This window comes from Sinocyclocheilus grahami, unplaced genomic scaffold (assembly GCF_001515645.1).
Source record: "Sinocyclocheilus grahami isolate Dianchi unplaced genomic scaffold, SAMN03320097.WGS_v1.1 scaffold75.1, whole genome shotgun sequence".
In the NCBI taxonomy this organism is placed as follows: Eukaryota; Metazoa; Chordata; class Actinopteri; order Cypriniformes; family Cyprinidae; genus Sinocyclocheilus; species Sinocyclocheilus grahami.
The window spans coordinates 957,153-978,085 of record NW_015505254.1 but is presented as its reverse complement, the minus strand read 5'-3'; the positions used below and the strand labels follow the sequence as shown (position 1 = coordinate 978,085).

Here is a 20,933-nt window from a genome sequence, read left to right as displayed (position 1 = left end):
ATAGTGTTTCATTTTTATACCATCAAGTTGTTTAGTTGTTTTAAACCTGAATTAATTTATTTCGTCTGTTGAACATAAAAGTTATATTTGAAGAATGGGGGTAGTTGCTGGTCTGCTGGTCCACAGTAACTTCCATGGTATTTTATTCCTACTGCAAAAGTCAGTGTGGACCAGCTACTGTTTGGTTACTCACATTCTTCAAAATACTGTATCTTCTTTTGTGTTCAGCACAAGAAAGAAATTAATACAGGTTTGGGACAAAATGTGAGTGAGTAAATAATGACAGAAGTTAAATTTTTTTGGGTGAACTATCCCTTTAATGACAGGTGGCAGCATATTTAGTAGTTACTGTCCCTTTAAGAGCTTCACGCGTTTCTCTCTCAACTGTTTACTTTCATTTCAGACATAACCAACTGTGTTTATATGTAATCCTTGTGTGTTTTTGCCAGTATTAGACGCGAAATCAATCAGACGCGAAAGACAACTTAGTCCAATAATCAGGCGCTTTTTGACAGGCTCTCAGTGTGAGCACACTTCTTGAGTACGCGCTCGGAAAAAGCGCATGCAGAACAGCACGTGAATTAAATGTTTAACCAGTATTGCTTTAAAGCAGATGGAAATAATGTAGTTTTGTGATTGCGCATAAGTGCAGTGTCCCGTGAGAGTAACTCTATCGCTGAGCTAACACTGATGTGAATGCATGTGGCGTTGTACATTATATTGAGACGGAGGGAGGCGCCAGAACTGCAGCTGATAGAATGTGCGCTTTAGCACGATACAACGATATTTATTCAAAAGCAGATCATGGAGACATTCAAAAATCGTCATATCACACACCCCTAACTACCAAGTATAATCAATCTCACACACACAAACAAGCACAACGAAATCACTTCACACTATTAAGCGGCTGTGTTATGAACATGCAAAACTGTATTGCACATGTGCTACAGTGGTAAATTTATTCATCGCACAGACCAGTTTTTTCGTAGCACGTGCGACATATGTGTCGCACTGTACAGCCCTGGATTAAACATAAATGTTCTTTTCTGTAGGCCAGGCCTATATGTTACGATGAAATTAGGTGATGCATGAATTGATATGAATGACATTTTTATTTAACAACTACAATCACAGTAGTATATTGACTGATTTGTTGAACTTCCAACCTTGTAAGCATGTAATAATTGACAACATAAAGCACTGACAAATAAGCCTGGTGTAAACATTAATATGAAAGTCAGTAACAAATCACACAAACTAAAGTAGATTGCAGAAATATAAAAACAAATCTGTTGCTTTACCACACTACTTTAGGTCATTCAAAGTTACTGTAATAAACATATGTAAACATGTCGACTGCACTAAACACTGTCTGTTAACTTTAGACCAGTGGTTCTCAAACTTTTTTGGTTGCGCACCCCTTTAAACCTATAAGAAAATCTGCCCCCCCCTTTCCCGAATCCCCATTCCACCTCAGACTACCAAATAATTTCACTAAACATTACGAAAAAATAATGCTTTTTTAATTAAAAAAACCTACAAGGAAAAAAACACCTGCATCACTTGAAACATTGAAAAATAGCATAGAGAGAATAACTGTTATTATTATTATTCTCTCTCTGTTATTTATTTATTTTTTGTGGGTTTCATGTTGTCCGCTAAGGCATAGGACACACACAGGGCAGGCTTTCCTCCTCACCAATGGCATTAAACACCGTGTCTACACCGGACGCGAGCGGCAAAATACAGTAGAACCATTATAATCAGTGACGCTGTGTACACTGGATGCAGCGCGACACGACAAAACCCGACATTAAACTGATGCCTTGTTCTATTTATGACGTACTGACACAAAGTCAAAATGATTTGCAACAGTCGCTTTGTCACGTCCAGTGTAGAGCTGTTGCGGCGCGACGCACAACTGTATCGTCCGGTATAGACACGGTGAGTGAAGCCGAGAGCAAGATGTGCCTCGTCATATTTTCTACATTTAGCTTTTGAATGACCAGCACCTGCCTGGGTCTGTGCGACTTCATCTATGGCTTTTCTCTTCGCTTTCACAAACCGATCCATCTCCCATTCTAAGTTACGTCCTTTGGCTGTTTACTGTTTTATTTATTTTCTTTTTCTGCTGATGGCCCGCGCTCGACTTGAAGCAGCGCTGCTTAGACCGATGGGTGTGTGTCATCAAAGCACTGCGAGAGCTTTAAGAGAGCCCGGACGTCTCCTTATGCTTTCTCTCGCCATACTTTGATGTCACATCGATCGATCTTCAAGTCGAACACACCTCTTTACTCTCGCGTGTCATGTGACCGATTTGTTCAGCCCTATCTATAATTCAACATTTTAACTGACTTTGACAAAAATTGTTGAAGGCAACTCTTTATTGTTTAAGAGGACAAATTTTGATTTTAGTGTCCTGTGCTCTTGCATGTGAACAGTAACAAGACGTGTCAGACTGTCAGTTAAAAAAATTCACAGTAGCTGAAGAACTCCAAATAAACCCACTGATCTGCATCATTACTTCATAATGAAGTCAGGTTTTGGTGAACCACTTGATTCTTTTCTTTGTTCTACAGGTAGTGTGCTCTGAAACTGGAACTGCATTGGAAATCCTGCAGGCATCCTTACGTGTCTCTCTCTCCTACACCACACACACGCTTTCAAGTGCAATGACACACACACAGGCACATATGAAACCAGACATACGTGCACATGCGCACACAAAACACACAAAAAATGACAGACACAAAGGTGACACAGCTTGGTTCTCACACCCTGGCTGGAGGTTTGCAGACGCACCGGTCTGACCACTCACACACACACACACACACACACCCTGCTCTGCCAACCTCTGTCACACTGCTCTTCCTGTACCGAGCTCTCAGTGGCAGAGGGGGAAAAAAACTGAAAAACACCTTGTTGACTTTGGTTCTCGGGTGTCACCTCACCTACACAGAATGTATTAGTAACTCCTGTGAGTACCTTGTGTCAGCCTGTTCCATTTTGAGATTGCAAGCACACCCAGGCAGCCATTTCAGGTCGCTGAAAGCCTGCATTCTCGAGCAAAGTCAAGCCGAGATGAACTTTCATAGCATTCAAGAATTTGAGCTGTAGAGAGTCTAAAGCTGTCGGATCCGGCGGCGACCGGTGTGTCTGATTCCTGTCAGCTTGGGAAGGTCAGATTCTGGTTTTCATGCCAGAAAGTTCCCTGGCAGAACGTAACAAAAACTTTGTGGAATTTTCTAGCGTAACAAATCGCGATAACGTGAATGATACTACACAGGCTTCTTGTTTCATCTTATCTCTTTCACAAACACCTTTCCTTCTTACCTATAAAAAAAAATAAACATCACGAGTAAGAACTGTTTTACAGTAAAGACATTAAATGGAGAATTAATGCTAATGTTGTCATCTCCTAAATCTCAACAAATACTACTGACAAACATACTCTGTATAACACGTGTCTCCTCTAGAGTTTAGGAGCACAATGAAAATACCCAACATTTAAATTCTAGCTGATAATTATTTTCATGTTATTGCTGTTTATAAAAAAATTGCCAATATTGAATTTCTATTTTGTCCAAATTTAAGAATAAAAGACAAAATTCAATCATTTTAAAATCTATAAATGAATTCAGACATCACGACATTTTAATGTACAGTACGTAAAATTGATAATCATTTTGAGATTGCTGGTAACACTTCACAATAAGGTTAATATTAGTTTTTATGTTTAAATATTTTATGTATTTATGTTTATGAAAAAAAATTACAAAACCTGAAAAACATAAAAAGCTTAACTTAAAAAAAATGGAAAAGTTTTTTTTAAAGCTGAAAAGAAAGATAAAACAAGCCTAATAAAAATAACAAAAGCACATTAAAAATATTGAAAACTTAAACTAAAAACAAAATGAAAACTGAAAGTATATTTTAAAAAATTATATTATTATATAATATAATAGTATACATAATACTAAAATAAAATGGATTCTAGTATCAAATTAATATAAACAAAATATCCAAATGACGGTGAATTTAAATTTTTTTTAAATCAGGTGATAAATGATATGGTACTGATATGGTGATAGAGATCAAAATCAAAATCAAAAACTGTTCTCAGACTTCCCAAGATATAATAAAAATTCTACAATCAAAACAAAAATAACCTTTCTAAATTATGATTTTTGGGCTGTGATATCACAATTAATTTCACAAATCAATACAAAGTTGAATAATAAAATAACTGAATAAAATGCAAAGTAACCATATAAAAGTTAATAAAACTTGAATAAAACTCCATAAATACACAACTGAAACCTCCATTAAGATTTGAGAGCAATAAAAGGGCTTTTCTCCAAACACACTAAGCTTTGTTAACTCTTCAAAAACACTAAAGCAGACACACTAAAGTCTGTCTAAAGTAGATGTGGAGGATTATTTATATGAACAATGAGTGTGATAAGTCTGTGGTTTTATTATGTCTATCTTACCCAATCTGAACCTGTGCTAAAGGCCTGACTCATCCGCTTTCCTGGCAATATTTGTTGTGAAAATTCACAAGGTCGCAACTTTTGGTCGCAAATTACTGACTTTGGGAAACATGACTTCATTCCATAGAAGCCAAGAAATTCCTAGTATGAATTGAACTTATGTCTCAAATCTTTTTTATGTCACAAATTTTTGAAAGTTGTGTCTTCAATGTGGCGCTGAGGTAAGCTTTCTGTGCATTCCTGTCCTGATTTACCGCAAGACTGAGCTTTACCATCAGATGTGGTTTCAATTTTTTTATTTACATGTTGTTAAGACTGGAGAGGCAGCAGTAGGAACGTATTTACTGTAACCCAAACCCAAAGTGTAAAAAATTGTCAAGGTAAGACATGCGGAATTTGTGAAATATGTTTCCATGGCTGTGGACTGTATGAAGAGGATTCATTCAATGATGGGAAAACAGTCCCTCTGTGTTTCACAGCCCATAGAAATGTAACATGATAGGTTTGTTAGCAAGTGTTTATTTTGGGCAAAGCAATAAATGTAACCCTCAATCATACGGCATAAAAAGCACAATTACAAGCTGCCACAAGCAACGTTCAACGAACAACAGCAAAGGAACCGGCATTTAACACTGAAGGAAACTTGTGTGTGTGTGTGTATTTTAAACTCTGCAACCACAAGAATTGGATGCATTTTACCGTTTTTCCACTCCAACTGTTACTCGTCTTTTTTAAATCCGCTTTGCATAGTTTTTCCTACACTCACAGATAGCTTTAAATGCACCGCAAAAACACGCACAGGCACACATACAAATGCAATCATTAAGACCCACACTTCTCAGTACCGTGGGAGGACTCCAACTCTGTCAGGATAGCGGATTTGGCTATATTAAATACTTTCATTAAAAAATGTCATTATTTCTGTGGAAAAATGAAGTTAGGCAACGTAGCTTTGTGCAAAACAGTCTCGTGGCTGGATTGTTCTGGTTCTCAATGAGCCTCAGACAGTGGAGTTTAAATGTGAGAGTCGTCCTGCCTTACCTGCAATAGCCTGTTCCATTGTGGAAAGTCACACAGGTAGCATTGTTGACACAGGGCTTCACAGGGTCCACACACTGCAGAGCTGTGAAGAAACATGAACACATCAGATCAGGACTGGTAACCAATAACAATACTAAATCAAAATTAATACAATTTCATCATTATACAGCTGTGCCAGAGTTTTTCTTCTCACTTATTAAAAATTACTTCAACTCAAATTAATATTTTGGGTTAATTTATGTGCAAGTTAATTCAGGTTAATTTATTATATACACTACTGTTCAAAAGTTTGGGGTCACTAAGATTTTTTTTTAAAGAAATAGATGCTTTGAGACTGACCAATAAATTGATCCATGTCAAGAAATTTAGGACACTATGAATTCCATTTTATTTTTTCCCTACTTCCATTTTAATTTAATTAAAGTACTGTACAAAAGTAATATATTTCTGTCACAATTTCTTCAAGTTAAACCTGGCTTTGTTTGTGTGTATATGAAACGATGATGAAGATTAACAGTTTTTCTAAAATGAAACGGTCAAATACTCATGAAGTGACTCTCAGAGCAGCTCTGGAGATGTTGTTCATGTATTTATGTCCTCATTTAGTGATAGGGCAGACACTGAAAACACTGTGAGCGTCACGCGCACTTCAGTATGTGTAGTAAACAATCTGGGCAATTCATTTACACTCAGAATACGCAGGATTCATATTTAAAAGTCTTTTTTTGTGGCTTAATATTCACAGACACTAGCCCATATCAAAATCTGATTTAATTAAACTGACCTACTCTTGATTTATTCGTTCAAAATTTGGCAAATTCCATGACATTTTATACTATACAGTAAATTAAATTTTTTATGACTGGTTTCCGCAATTCTGTCTGCATTTTCCGCATCGCGGAAATCATAGGGCCCTAGAAATTTTAGGTAAAATAAATGCTCTTCAAAGAATCCTGTGGAAAATGTATCAAAGTTTTCACAAGAATAAGTTTGCAACAGTATAAGACAATATAAGAAATGTTTCTTGAGCACCAAATCAGCATATTAGAATTATCATGTGACACTGAAGACTGGAGTAATGGCTGCTGAAAATTCAGATTTGCCTTCATGTGAATAAAGTTTATCTTAAAAATATTAACATAGAACACAGTCATTTTAAAATTGGAAAATAATTTTACAATATTACTATTTTTACTGAATTTTTAAAAAAAAAATGCAGTCTCGTGAGCAAAAGAGACTTTTTTTTCAAAAACATTAAAAAAATCTTCTGACCCCAAACTTTTGAACAGTGCATTTTTATTTATAAGTTCACATTTCCATCTAATAATTGAAAGTGGTAAAGGTAAACAGACTAGTAGGGGTAAACATAAACCTGAAGTTGAGGAGATGTAATGAAAGTAATGTCTGTCTATCATGATTGACAAGGCTACATTAAGTAGCTCCTCCCAAATTTTGTTCAGAACTCCATTTTAATGTATAGCAGAAAAAGTGTCCTGTTTAGTGCTTTTGAAACGTGCATAAAAAGTGTTTAATCTTTTAACTGGCCCAAAAAAATTCAGCTTTAAACACTGACCTAATCAGACTGATATGAAAATTTTAAAAAATGCTAAATATGGCCAATACCCAAAATGATCACAAATTTAACACTAGCATTTATAATTCACACAGTCAGGCTAACTAGTTTAGTACTTTAGTAAAAAAGTGAAACCTGCTTCACATTGTCAGGATGTTAAACATAATGTCACAAAATTTTTCTGACGACACAAAGCAAAGGAAAAAAGTTGCTGTAGATTGTGACCACGAATTGTTGGGGGAAAGAGGTGAGACAAAGTGGTAGAGCAACAAAGGTAAAGAAAAAAAAACTGTAACCCTTTACGGTGACAATGTGCCAAGTGCATTCAAGATGGAATTTCCTAGCTGATCAGACATTTCACTCATTTCCTCTCAAAATACAGGAAGCATCTGGACACACGTCACAGGTCTGGACGTCACAACGAAGCATATGAACATCTGGCTGTAATATAACCAAGCAAATTCAATCCAACAAACTCATTTCAAATGTGGAAATGTGTCTGGTTTATATCAAAGATTATGTTCAGGCTAAATCTTAAAACCTTGAAACTCTTGATTTATACATATTAGGCTGGTTTACCAAAAAGTCAAGTGCATTTCTGCAAATAGAAGTGAGCCCTAGCCCACACTTCCCTTTAAGACATTGGGTGACAGGTCATATGATTTCAAAGCAGCGCTGACACTAAGTAACATAGTACTACAGCTCAAGACAGGAAGTGCATTGAGCGCTAATACTGACTTCCTGTACTTTGACCGGGCCTCAAAATATCCCGTGTGCAAAAGTGCAGAGAAAGCGAGCGCAGCCTGGGCACAAAGCCAAAAGCTAAAGACGGGGCTTTACATAAATGCCCCAAAGCTCTTTAACTTCAAGCCCGGCTACATATCGTTAATAACACTTGGAAGTCTAACACTCAAAAACAGAATTTGAGACTGAAATGAGTCTTGAGCACTGTGGAAAATGTTCAAGAACATTGTGTGATGAAATCAAGGCTTAAACCTGGTTTTATTGATCATAAAACTAGGAGAAAAGACATGCTCATTACCTCATATACCAAACATACCAGTGGCTCGACACAGCATTACATCATGAAAAATAAACCTTTTAAAGTCAGCAAAAGGAGGTTGAAAATGTGTTGAATGTGGTCTTCTCGTCAATTCACATATTTATTTGGCTAAACAACCTGCATGGTGCAGATACAAACAACACCTTAAACCACCAAATAAGTGTGTTGAGATCCACTAATGTTAACCAATATACTATATTAAGCACATTGTTTGAGCATACTGTATAATCATGCACACACCTACTCAAAAACATGATGATGTTCACTCTGCAAATGTTCAATATTACCTTCTACTTGAACTCATTCTCATTGCAAAATAAAACTTCACCAGGTTTCCCTGTAGGTTTCTCCCTTTGTTCAACAGGGCTCTAGTCTACACCATTACTTTTTGCCTGTTAAATTTTGTAAGAAGTCTTGGTGCCACTACCTGTTTGCCTAACCGATAACCCGGTGCTGTTTCTGTTGCGTATGAGAAACATTAAATGGCAACCACACCAAAAGTGGAACGAAACGGCACTACTCATTTGAACCAAGCCACATGGACCATTTATCAGCTCGGCCCACATACAGTGCAGGGCAGCACAGAGAGAGTTTACAGCAGGTGCGTTTACTAAACAGTGCTGCGAGATTCAGCACGAAGCATTTGAGTTTGGCGCAGATTTCTCAGACATGCTAGCTGACATCCTCAGCAACACTTATTATTCTCTAAGTATATAGGCTAAACATATGTTTGTTTCAACCAGACCAATGTCTAATTTTAATAAAAGTAGAGTCTTAACTCAGTCAGTCAGAACATTTAAATGTTACGCTATTAAAATTAGGTTGTTACAATTTTTACAGACATGACTGTTTTTGTTAATTAAAATCAATTTCAATCACACTCCATTTCAAGCTACTGCTACTGTCAAGTCACGCTACTGTGGAATGTGCATTGCAAACAAATCATGTAATATTCAGTGGTACCACATCAGGTGTTGGTGCCACCTGTGCCACTACTGTCAAACGTTCAAAACCTTCTGCGGAAAAGCATTTCTACGGAATGAGGCTGCACTGCATATGGCGTTTTTTTGACCACGCACAATGTTTGGCTCAGCTTCGATCTCATCAGACTCTCCCACATGATTTCTGCAGCTGAGATGTCATATGACATCTGAACAGTGGCTTTCTCTTTGCTACTCTCTATTAGAGTTGTGACTACTGATTCTCCTGTATCCATCCCCTGCTTGCTGTTTTTCAATTACTGTTTCACAGAGTTCTTTATCTTTATGGAGCATGGTGTGCCTTAATGCTGACTTTTCAGAAGCTGGACCATCCATATTCAAGAGTATGTATACTGTACTACAATCAACTAAAACCCTGTGACTACACACAGACAGTCTCCATTTAATTGATCATGTGACATCAAAACCAACACCACCTGACTGCACCTGTGATGATTTAAACATATTAAAGGTGGTGAATACTTATGAAATCAATAACACTGGATTACTTTGTCTAAGACTGCTTTATGCTTGACATTAAAGAGTCTTTTCTTTTCATCAGAAAGATCACTGTGCCAAATTAAGTTCACTGTGATTCAATGCTGTAAGACAAAAAAACATGAAAAAGTCCAAGCAGGATGAATACTTTCTATACGCACTGTGTCGTGCCCGGCATTTAATGCCCTGTGAGGTCAAAGCCTGCTACTGGAGAAGGCGTTTGGTTGCACCCCTTTTTGGCAGCAACTATGGTGGGAAATATTTGGGAGAAGTGGCTAAGCTGAGTGTGAAATTGTGCTTTCACAAAGATTTAAGAGCCAAGGGGAGGGGAACAGGAGTGCTGGAGATATGAGAGGGAAGAATAGAAGACAAGAGCAGGAGTCAAGTGTGCTCAAGATGGCAAGAGGCAATAATTGAGAAAAGAATGAGAGAGAGACTGGGGAACAAAGCACTGGTTTATAAACGCACTCTTAAAAATAAAGGTTCTTGAATGTCCATTGCAGCACCTTTCGATAATAAAACTTATTTTTGGTTCTTTAAAAATGCTAGATGTAGCCATCAGATTTTATTAAATTCAAATACACTCTTAATATGTGCTTAATATATCTTAATACGTCTTAATATGTAAGGTCAAGCTAGCCACTTAAAGACACCTTTTGATATAAACAAGCATGTAAGCTACTCTAAATTAAGTCAATAAGCTGTAAACATGTTATCATTTTCAACAAAAACCCAGCAATAAAAGTCTTAGAGGAATTACACTGTTATGCTTTTAGGTTCACTGATGACAGCCATTCTTGTAATATAATACAGCAGTTTAAAAGTATAGTTCATCCAAAAATTTAAATTCTGACTTAATACTCTTATCCTTTTGTTGTTTTAAACCTGTACGACTTTCTTTCTTCTGTGGAACATAAAATAAGTTATTCTGAATAGTATGAATTGCTTTGTCCATCCAATGAAGGGCCTTTCGCACCACTTTAGTTCCAGAACTAAATGTACAGTACTAAAGTACTGGGACGATTTTGCGCGAACTATTTCCCAGTACCATTTAAAGGGTTGCATTCGCACCGATAGTGTGTACTAAGAAGTGACGTAAGCCAGTCGACAGCGACGTCATTTGTGTGCGGCGTTCAACAACGGAAACAAAGAAGAACAACATTAACAACAGGAGGATGGAGGACGCTGTGATCGGAGCTGTGTTTTTGTTGTGTCTCGCGGGCTTCACAATAATGGACATGGGAAGTTGATGTATACGTAAAGAAGGGAAAGGAGGACTAAGAATCTCCAACGACAACTGGCAGTGCCACATTTGCTACAAGTGCCTGCACTTCAGCATCCGGCCATCGATCGCTGTTCTCCATACTTGCGAAATAAGTTGACACAATGTTTACAGTATGTTTACACAGCGTTTTAAATCATGGCGGGGGAGGGCGGTTTCGTACGCGTTTGGCCAATCATTGTCTACTTACGTCACGATTAGTACCAGTTGTGCTGGCTAGACCCTGCTCTGGAGTAGGAGCTAATTTGGTTCTCGAAAAAGGCAGTCCGTTATTAAAATCGCACCCAGTTCCGGCGGTGCGAAAACGCCAAAAAGTGGGTAGTTCCACAATTAGTTCTGGTACTATGAAAAGGTTCCCGTGGTGCAAAAGGCCCTAATGGGGTCTAAATTATGATTAGAACCAATGATTTTCATTGCATGGACAAAAAAAAGTCAATTTTTCAAAATATCTTCTTGCATGTTACAGAGAAAAAAGAAAGTCATTTTTGGGTGAACTATCTGACTACCTTTAGAACATTTTGTTCAATTTATGAATGTTTGTGTGAACTGTAATTTGAAAAACTTGCAGCTATGGTTGGTTACTTAATTGAGATATCCTTGCCTTTGTGCCATCATTCTAATTTGTTTGTTATACTAATATTTAACATTATAAATTCATGTGTGTTCATTATCATACATGTTTTTCTGTGGTATTGAAATTGGTATCAAGAGTTGTGTAACTGGACCGGTATTCCTGACTTCTGAAATGATGCTATTGTGACAACCTTTATTTTCTAAAAGTGTGGTCACAAAATCTCATGGGCAAGCATGATGAAGACAAAACGAGAGAATGTAGATGAATAAGAGAAACAAGGGAAGGGTGAGGCTTGCACAGAGAGCGAGAAGCTCAGCCCTGACTGGTCTGACAAGCTCCCCAAATCCTTCATCAAACCGCCGGAGGAGAAGTTCTCAAAGGATTTTGGGACAGGCTTTCGTAAATGAACACATTTTAACTCCTCTTCACTTCTAGTCCTACTGAAGAGGCGTTTTTAAGCCTCATGCACTTCTAAATCCAGGATCTGCCAACCATAAACCAGGCACTTCATTAAAAGCCTGCACACCTGCTACGATTAACATTCTGGCTTGTAGTCAACCTGATTCACCACATCACTGATCTGTGATCAGGCTCTACTCTGAACCACCTAATGAGCAGTGATCAGATAGACAGGAGGGAACTGTTCCTAGGTGAGGACACTGCATGTGGGCTTAAAAGTCTCTATATGGGCATGTGATCTACACAAGCCAAATTCACTCTGTTTATCATTTTTCCCAAAAGCAAACAACAGCCAAAACTTTCACACAAACTCTGTTTAGAGTAACCCTGCTGTGATTAACCAACTGCTAAATATTTTGTCTTCATTTTTCCACATTCATGAGGCCAGAGCTCTGTCCCTGAGGTGTGAAGGAATGGAGCCAGGGGCAAATGTGAGGACAACGTGAGAAAAAGAGGAAAAGTACCCCATAAAAAAAGTGGGAGGGTGATAAGTGGAATAATTAAGAGAAGCAATTCACACTCGTTTGTTAAAAACAAACATATCTTCCTCTCCCCTTCTGTTAAACTCAACTAACCTAGATCTTTCAGAAATGAATAATTGGATGTTCCAGGAATAATCTGATGAACAGATAGCAGGGCTCGCAAAATCGCTAGCCCAACGCCCCGGGGCGATTGTGTTTTCCAGTCGGGCTACCAAAATGTATCACTGATCTTGAATAGTGATATAAAATTCCTTCCTTGATTTGCGTTGTTCACGTAGGGGTAAAACGGATCATAGTTGATCGTTTGCACGTGTTTCTAAGGCTTGCCGATTTAAACATTCAAGTGTTTTAAACCATTCACGCGCATTCGGAGCTGCGTGCACTCATTCAAAGCGCGCACAGAGAGACGCGTTCCAGACAGTGCGCGTACACAGAATTGATTCCTCTTTCGCATATCCTTGTATCTGAATGAACACATACACACAAAATTATCTCAAAATAACTGTCTCAGCAAGTATTCTCGTAAACACAGTTGGTTATATCTTAAGTGACGTAAACAGTGGTGAAAGAACTCTCAAGTGCATCATTATATTGGATTCATGCATTCGGTCTTAAAGGGGCAGCAGCCTATAAATACCTGCTGTTCCATAAGCGCCACCTGCTGTCAAAGAGTGAAATTTGTGTCTCATTCACAAAGCAAAAATCAGACCATTCTGTTTTTGCTTCAAATTTCAAAAGTATATAATCTAATTGCAATCTAAATAACATGTATTTAGCATCTTTGTTTGGATTGTGATTAAAATGCAGTGGTTGCCTCTGATTTTAAATGGAAAAATCACAGCCAAAGCCTTAGTTTGTTTATATGAAGAAATATATTTTATTTGTATTGCTTAATTATTTGATTTGGGATTTGATTAAAACATTTTGATTTAAAAAATATAAAAAATACAAATTTCAAGTTAGTTTTATTATTTGACATATTTCAATTTCACAAAGAAATGTGCAGCATTTTGTTGGAGAAATAATAAAAGGACACCTTTTCATTTATAATTTGTCTTAAATCTCATTTAGTTAAAAAGAATAATTGTGAGAAAATTGTATTGTGAAATCAGTATCGTGAATCGTATCGTGAGTTGAGTGAATCGTTACATCCCTACATGCTACTAGTTTTTGCTGTGGTATTAAAGAAGTATTCTGTTATTTAAATAATAATGAACCATATTTTTTTGCTCATCTGCAAAATGATCCAATCTGTTACTCAAAATCTGATATGATAATGCAATATGATCCGAGCCATGGATTTTGTGATCCATTGCACCCCAATTCTCTTGTCTTGCTATTTGAAGAAAAAAAGCAATCACTGAAGTTTTTAATCATGCTGATTTGTCCGCAGTGAAGTTCAGCCGATGTCTTTTTTTTTTTATTATTCGGGTTACTTACAAATTAATTTTGGCCTACCAAAATCTGAAGAATGTCTGCCCGAAGGGTTACCAGCGATTTTGGCCCTGGATAGACAGCAACAAAGTGCTAAACTAGGCTATATATTTTCAAGCAAATGTAGTTTTACGTTCACTTTGGTTTTTACATAACATGCATACTTGCATTCAAAAACATCTAGACAGAGTGCAACAAAATGGAACAGAATGCAGAGGTCTTGAGATACGCTTTAAAAGTCAGATTATTTTTAATTTGACACAATCTTACAAACATATTGCTCGTGGAAGAGAACAAAAAATAACGCAAGATGCAACGCAATGGGAAATGTTGTCTGTTTTGTATGGCTATATCGAAGGTAAGATAAGGGTTGAATCTAAAAACTCAAATTTTCCAAACGGGTTTTACCATGCAAACTGTCCAAAAATAAAAAAGCACAACATGCCGTTTAAATCAGCACTGCAAAAAAAATTTATTAAAAAAGTATTAAAACTTAAAAGAAGTATAATTTATTGCAATTGCCCCGTTGCACTTTGAATTCGAGTCCCAGCTTGCAGACCTTCCTCGATCCTGTACACCCCCCCCCCCCTCTCTCTCCCACTTTGCTTCCAGTCTGAAATACTGGCCTGTCCTAACAAAGGCAAAAAAATTATTTTTAAAAAATAATAATAATATTTATTTCTGTAACACAAATCATACATAATACAAATATTTCTATAATCACATGTCAACCACTGTGTCCCCTTTGAGATGGATGGATGGATGACCACATTAAGGTTTGGAGGTCCAACACAGAACAGACATTCCAGGAAATCGTAACACAATCCACACTCAGTTCTGCCAGGATTCTCACCACACAATTTTCAACTTTCTCTTAGTCTTTCTACATCTTGAACTCACATACTTTTTCTTGTCTGTAGTCTGTGTTTCTCATTCTCCGTTTCTATTTCAGATGGGGCTCCAACAGTAACGTGACAAGATGTGAAAGCGTGACTCTCTCTCAGCCGGTTATAAATCAGTTGCAAAACATCTACACACAACCAACGTATGTACACATGCAAAACTGTGCACCAGTATTAGATGTGTATGTGTGTGTGTGTGTGTTTGTGTGTGTGTTTACTGGCACTGAACACTTGGGTGTACATTCTGAAGCCAACTCAAACCTGCCTTCAATAAAAAGCAGTCCCATGACTTTTTATCCCCACAAACGCAGGAAGGGGATCAGGGACTTTCTAAACTACATTCAGTGACTTATAAAAACTGCTTTAAACACAAAATCTGTCTTGAATTAGATCTTAGGCTTTGCTGAGCTGAGGGAAATTAGTCTCGAATACATAAAACAGCTGTGATATAAAGAGCCGCCCACAACTACACCCACAAAAACACATGAAATACATGGTTCGTGCAACTCTGTATCAATCAGACATAAGTGCTGGTCACATTTGATCTGCCTTTGACCATCAGCAACACAAAAAAAATTCTAAATCAGTTTATCGTCCACTAAGTGAAAATTGTACACTCAAAAAGTAATAGCACACCTCTTCTAAAACAAGCCACGCGATCTGAGGTATCATTCATTCATATACATAAATTATGTGACAAAGTTTAATATTTACTTTTAGGTGTTCATTCAAAACCCTAATCCTAACTATGAGCAATAGAAATAGTCCTGCAAACAGCCCTAATAAGGTCAAGGGTTGTTTCAAACATAATCTGTTTCTCCTCCTTCCTGACGCGGATCAGGCGGCATGAGTGTGTCGGAGCTCTTGCACAGAGCAGCTGGTTCACAGCTGTAAGCCTTGCTTGTTTGAAAGCACTGCCTCATCCCCGCGACCAAACCCAGAGCCCAAGAGACATCTCTGCTTGTGTGTGTGTCTCTCTCCTGCTCTCTGTTAGTGCCAATAGCTGCTGAGAGAGATGGGGAAGTAATTATGAGAGTCTGACAGGGCTTGGTTGAGAGGAAAGTACTCAATAGAGCAAGCAAGCGAGAGAGAGAGAGAGTCAGAAGAGATTTGTCGGCATTGGCCCGCATCCATGCTGGACAGCAAAAGGAAGTTGTTCACGCTGAGTGAGGAAGTAACCCTATTTCCTGACATTGCTGTATATACACCAAGTGCTCTCTATTCTGTTCAACGTTGACATGGAAACAAAAAATAAACCCTTCCTGAAGCGATCTGTAATGAGACAGGGGGCGTAATTGCATACAGATTTGATAACATAAGAACGAAGGGAGGTTTTCAGTGGTGCTCATTAAATCTGTACGTCACTCGGGGCTAAAAGGCACCCTGATTGTTTAATGATAGGCTGCGTCTAGTTTGGGAGGAAACTTGATAATTCTCAAAGCAACAACATTCCACTGAAAGTGTCCTGAGAGCTGGCTGTATGCTAACAATCAGAAAGAACACTTTCACATCAGCTCAAGCACAAAAACAAGCATAATGAATATCACAAGTAGGAATTAGGGACCGGTTATTGCCTGATAATACAGATTTTGTTTTATTTACTGTATTGGTTAATATTATATACACTATCGTTTAAAAAGTTAATATGATTTTTTTATTAAATTAATACTTTTATTCAGCAAGAACACATACATTTGGTCAAAAGTGACATTTATAATGTCATAAAACATTCCTATTTCAAATAAAAGTTGTTCTGTTGACATTTCTATATCAGGGTCAGATGAAAAAATGTGTCAGTTTCATCATATTAAGCAGTAGGGTTGGGCGATGTCTACCAAATTGGCATCGGACAATGTCTACAGTGAAACATCGTGATGGACGATGACATCGGGGGACGGGATTAGGCATGTGCCCGAAGCGTGAAAAAAATGACGCTTGATATGGAGCCACTAAAAGGTTAGCCTCTTGCTAGCGGTAGCCTGTTGTATTACAGTACATGAAAGTTCACTTACCACATACACAGAGTAAGGAGAAATGTCTGATAGGACGATGGCAAATGATTTGGAGATCCTGAGCACCAATGACAAACTACTAATCTTGTCAAATGTGTGGTAAGTACTGCCGCTCCCTATAGAGTCCTTGTGATCGCGAATCTCAAAAGTGAAAGTGAAAGTAAAATGACAGCGCGCAATCGAAAGCGGTTTCAGTAGCGGCTCCCTGATGCCCACAATTTATATACAGTCGCCTATACTTACCCAACGATATAATTGCGAGAAAAAGTATTGACTTTTTTTTTTATCCTCCCATCTCGTAGGCTATTTATTTCCTTTAGGGTTTCCGTAGTACACTTCATTTCCTTTCCGAACACGGAACTGGGAGGCGGCGGATTGCGGGAGAGGGGAGGAATCACGATGTCAGCTTAACATCGTGATGTCTGTCAGCCATCGGTGATGGACGATGGCATCGTCTATCGGCCCAACCCTATTAAGCAGCACAACTGTTTTCAACACTGATAATAATAAGGTATGTGACACTGAATACTAGAGTAATGGCTGCTGAAAATTTTATTTTACCATCACAGGAATAAAGTATATTATAAAATCCCCTAAATTAGAAAACAATTATTTAAAATTATAATACTTCACAATATTACTAAATTTTTCATAAAACAGTAGCATTTAAAATTATTGATTTTATTTTTTTATTTTTAATTTAGACAATATAGTGTGCAATTTTATATCAGCTTATCAACATTGGCCATATTAATCATTAAGCACAAGCCTACTGTAGATGAGGCTGATATTACATTAATATCAAAAATGTCTGACACACAGTCAGCAATACTAACGAGGAAATTATGCTGCATAACATGGAATACAGTTCTCAGGTCAGGCCTGTGAAGCTTGTACACAGACACGCTGGCACTGTGTCTGTGTGGCTGGTGCCATTGCAGTGTGAGCGTATCGCAGTGTGGCAGGAATGCAGAACGTCTTAATTCCCACTTCATTTGTTAACCTGCTCAGTGGTTTTAATCCATGGATTTAACAAGCTTGAGCGTCTCACCGCTTTCTGGCCTCCCTCAGCATTCTCCTACAGTCTAAGGGGAAAAAAGGGGCGACACCTCAGTTTTGGAGATTTGGTTATTAGGAACTCAATGCGTTGTAGTACACAGATGGGAAGTAAAAGGCTTCTCTGATCATTCCCTGATTTCCTTTGCTTAAAATTGTCACCTTATGTTTTTACGCAATACAACAGCCAATAAATCAGCAAGATAGTGAATGAGCAACGTTCTTCTCTCTTGTAGCGTGCGCTTCATTGGGTACTAAGTGAAAACTAAACCAAAAAAGAAATAAAAGTACACAAATGTACACTCACTTAACCTAAATGAAGAACAATTTCAAAATGTCAACATAACACAACGAAGCGCCTTCCAGTGACCCGGTCAAGACCTCCACCACAACAGCTGGTTGGATGTGGGCATCCCTGAGATATGCATGACCGTGGGCCATTTCATAACCGTCCCGTTGTGTTCTGAGAAGTGGGAGTATGCTGAAGATAAATCACATTTCACACCAGAGAGCAGCAGCGGGTCAGAACCGTGGCCGGGCACCATGCATGCCGCTCGCAGGCGGGAACAATGGGACAACTTCTTATTGCACACGCTGTAACGGCATATGTGAGCAAATACATGCGACTTGAAACAACCTACACGACTGAGGCGACATGCCAGGCGGGGAAAGAATGAAAAGCTAAATCAATCCCACCCCAAGGAATGATACAGAGAAACAAGGAGAAACATCATCTGTGGGACACAATGGGTGAGCTGCAGCATTGTGAAAATGAGCGCATCCACAGGGAAATATGTGTGTGTGTGTGTGTGTGTGTGTGTGTGTGTGTGTGTGTGAGAGAGAGAGAGAGGGAAAAAAAGAGAGAGGCGAGAGAGGGAGAGAGAGAGAGGGATGCAGGCGGGGAAAGAATGAAAAGCTAAATCAATCCCACCCCAAGGAATGATACAGAGAAACAAGGAGACAGAGGATCTGTGGGACACAATGGGTGAGCTGCAGCATTGTGAAAATGAGCGCATCCACAGGGAAATATGTGTGTGTGTGTGTGTGTGTGTGTGTGTGTGTGTGTGTGTGTGTGTATGAGAGAGTGAAAGAGGAAGAAAACGAGAAAGGCAAGAGAGGGAGAGAGAGAGAGGAATGTGAAACACCAACAGCAGCATTCCTCCCTCTTCTTGCCGAGCCTGCAGTCATTATATTGTCTTGTTTTCTTTTGTGAGACTCCTCTATTCTGGAGGGATTGTGTCTGACTTGCATGTGGAATGGAAGTCATATGTGACCTTATTCCTCCAAACAAGTCTCTAATGCAACAACTGGCACCCTTTGTTTCTAAAACCCGCTGAGACGAGCTGCTTAGCATAAACAAACAGCCGTCAGATGGAAAACTCTTCAGTACTTCTGAACTGAGAAATACAACAAACACACAAACCATCATTCAAATTCATTTTTCTGGAGACAGAAAATTCACACTCCACAACACACATACCTCAAAATAACGAGTAAAAAGATTTCCTCCTTACTCTTAAAGAAAACCAAAAGTGGTTAATTCGACTACGCTTTGAAAGCCCAAAGAAAAGTCCATATTTTCCCCTCATACGTGTCCATTTTGAATTCTTCTCTCACTTACTGAAAGCCGCTGCAGATTTCATCCGCTCAGACTCTCTCACATCTGGGCAGAGGTGTAAAACACGAGCGTGCCCCTCAGAAAAAAAATATCTGGCCTTTTTAAATGTTTATGCAAAATATATAAATAAATAACTTATACATTTATTTATTCGTGCGTTTAGATAACGTGAAGCTGACACACGCCATTCGAGGTCATGAAGAAACGAAACGTGAGCGCTGATGCTTCACACCGCCGTACAGATGCGTACTGACGGCAAATTACTCTTTTAGAAATGTGTTCTGAAATATAAGCCGTTAAAGTACTTACCATATGATACTTTAAGGCAGCAAATAACGATAAGGATCACTTTGCCCGAAGAGACACCGGGTAATTGGCCCATATTTTGAATAAAATCCACATAGAGCCGCCAGCGCGAGGCTGTGCTCCGTCAGATTAAAGTGTAACGAATCTCAAAATGATCTTCAAGAGTAGGTAAACGACTTATACTTGATAGAAAACCCGTCTTTTGCCTGTCAGAATGTCTCGTTTGGCTACATAAATCCGTTTACTGCCTTCATTTGAAAGTTTTTTCTTCTCGTAGTTGCGCTGATCAAACTTTCTGAACTTCTCTCTTCTTGTCGTCCTTACCCACTGAAGTCGCATACGGAGATATTCTTCCGCAGCCCCAATGCTGATGGATCTATAGTCTGTGATGCGTCTATAAATAACGAGCTCCTCGAAAGTTTGCTTCCTAGAAGTCATTTAAAATATTCGTAGAGTTAAACTATGAATTTATTTAGCTTTGAGCAGGTTTTGAAAGAAGGCTCGATTTTGTGCCAATATTTTTTTTTCTTGCCGTGGCGGAGGAATTTTCACTTATTCTGCAAAGACGAGTATGACTCAAATTTAACCCGTTCATACTTTCCTCTCCACCCGTTGACGTTAGTAAGTAAATTACCCACCCCTATCTCTGGGGATTTGATTTAGAGTGATTTGTCCGTTATATGTTGTCTTTCGCATCTGGCAGGCTCAAGTGTAGTAATAGAAAACATATTAATAAAAAAGGGGTTGTTGTGTTATGTATTATCACAACCCAGCAACACTATTTTGGTATTAATCTGTTCTCGAGAGGTTGATATCTGCAATTTATGTATTTTATTATTTGTCCCAATGAATTTGATGACTTCTTGGATGTTTAATTTATACATTAGCACAAACTGAAAGCAGATGTGTTCATTAGTTCAAATTTGAGGTAGGCCTATATATATATGTGTGTGTGTGTGTGTGTGTGTGTGTGTGTGTGTGTGTGTGTGTGTGTTCCATCATTATCCTTTATCATACTTCTTTATCATTTATCATACTTACCTAAAAGAAGTATAAATGTATATGAGAATACATGAAAGGATTTAACTTTATGACTGAAGCTGTGTGTATACAGTACATGTAAAAGGACGGCCACATGCTTGATGGGGACGTCGTGG

The 20,933-nt window shown here is 38.3% G+C and overlaps 1 protein-coding gene across 1 annotated transcript in view; it reads right to left on the bottom strand.

Annotated features, from left to right (window-relative positions):
- The window catches only part of LOC107585864 (neurogenic locus notch homolog protein 2-like), a 59,885-nt gene extending 39,795 nt beyond the window's left edge, over window positions 1-20,090 (bottom strand). The window contains exons 1-2 of the mRNA XM_016273031.1: window positions 19,780-20,090; window positions 5,538-5,619 (exon numbers count right to left, since the gene is read on the bottom strand). Coding sequence (XP_016128517.1) covers window positions 5,538-5,619; window positions 19,780-19,852 — 155 coding nt within the window. The 5' untranslated portion in view covers window positions 19,853-20,090. The remainder of the gene's footprint in view (window positions 1-5,537; window positions 5,620-19,779) is intronic.
- Window positions 20,091-20,933: the final 843 nt, after the last annotated feature.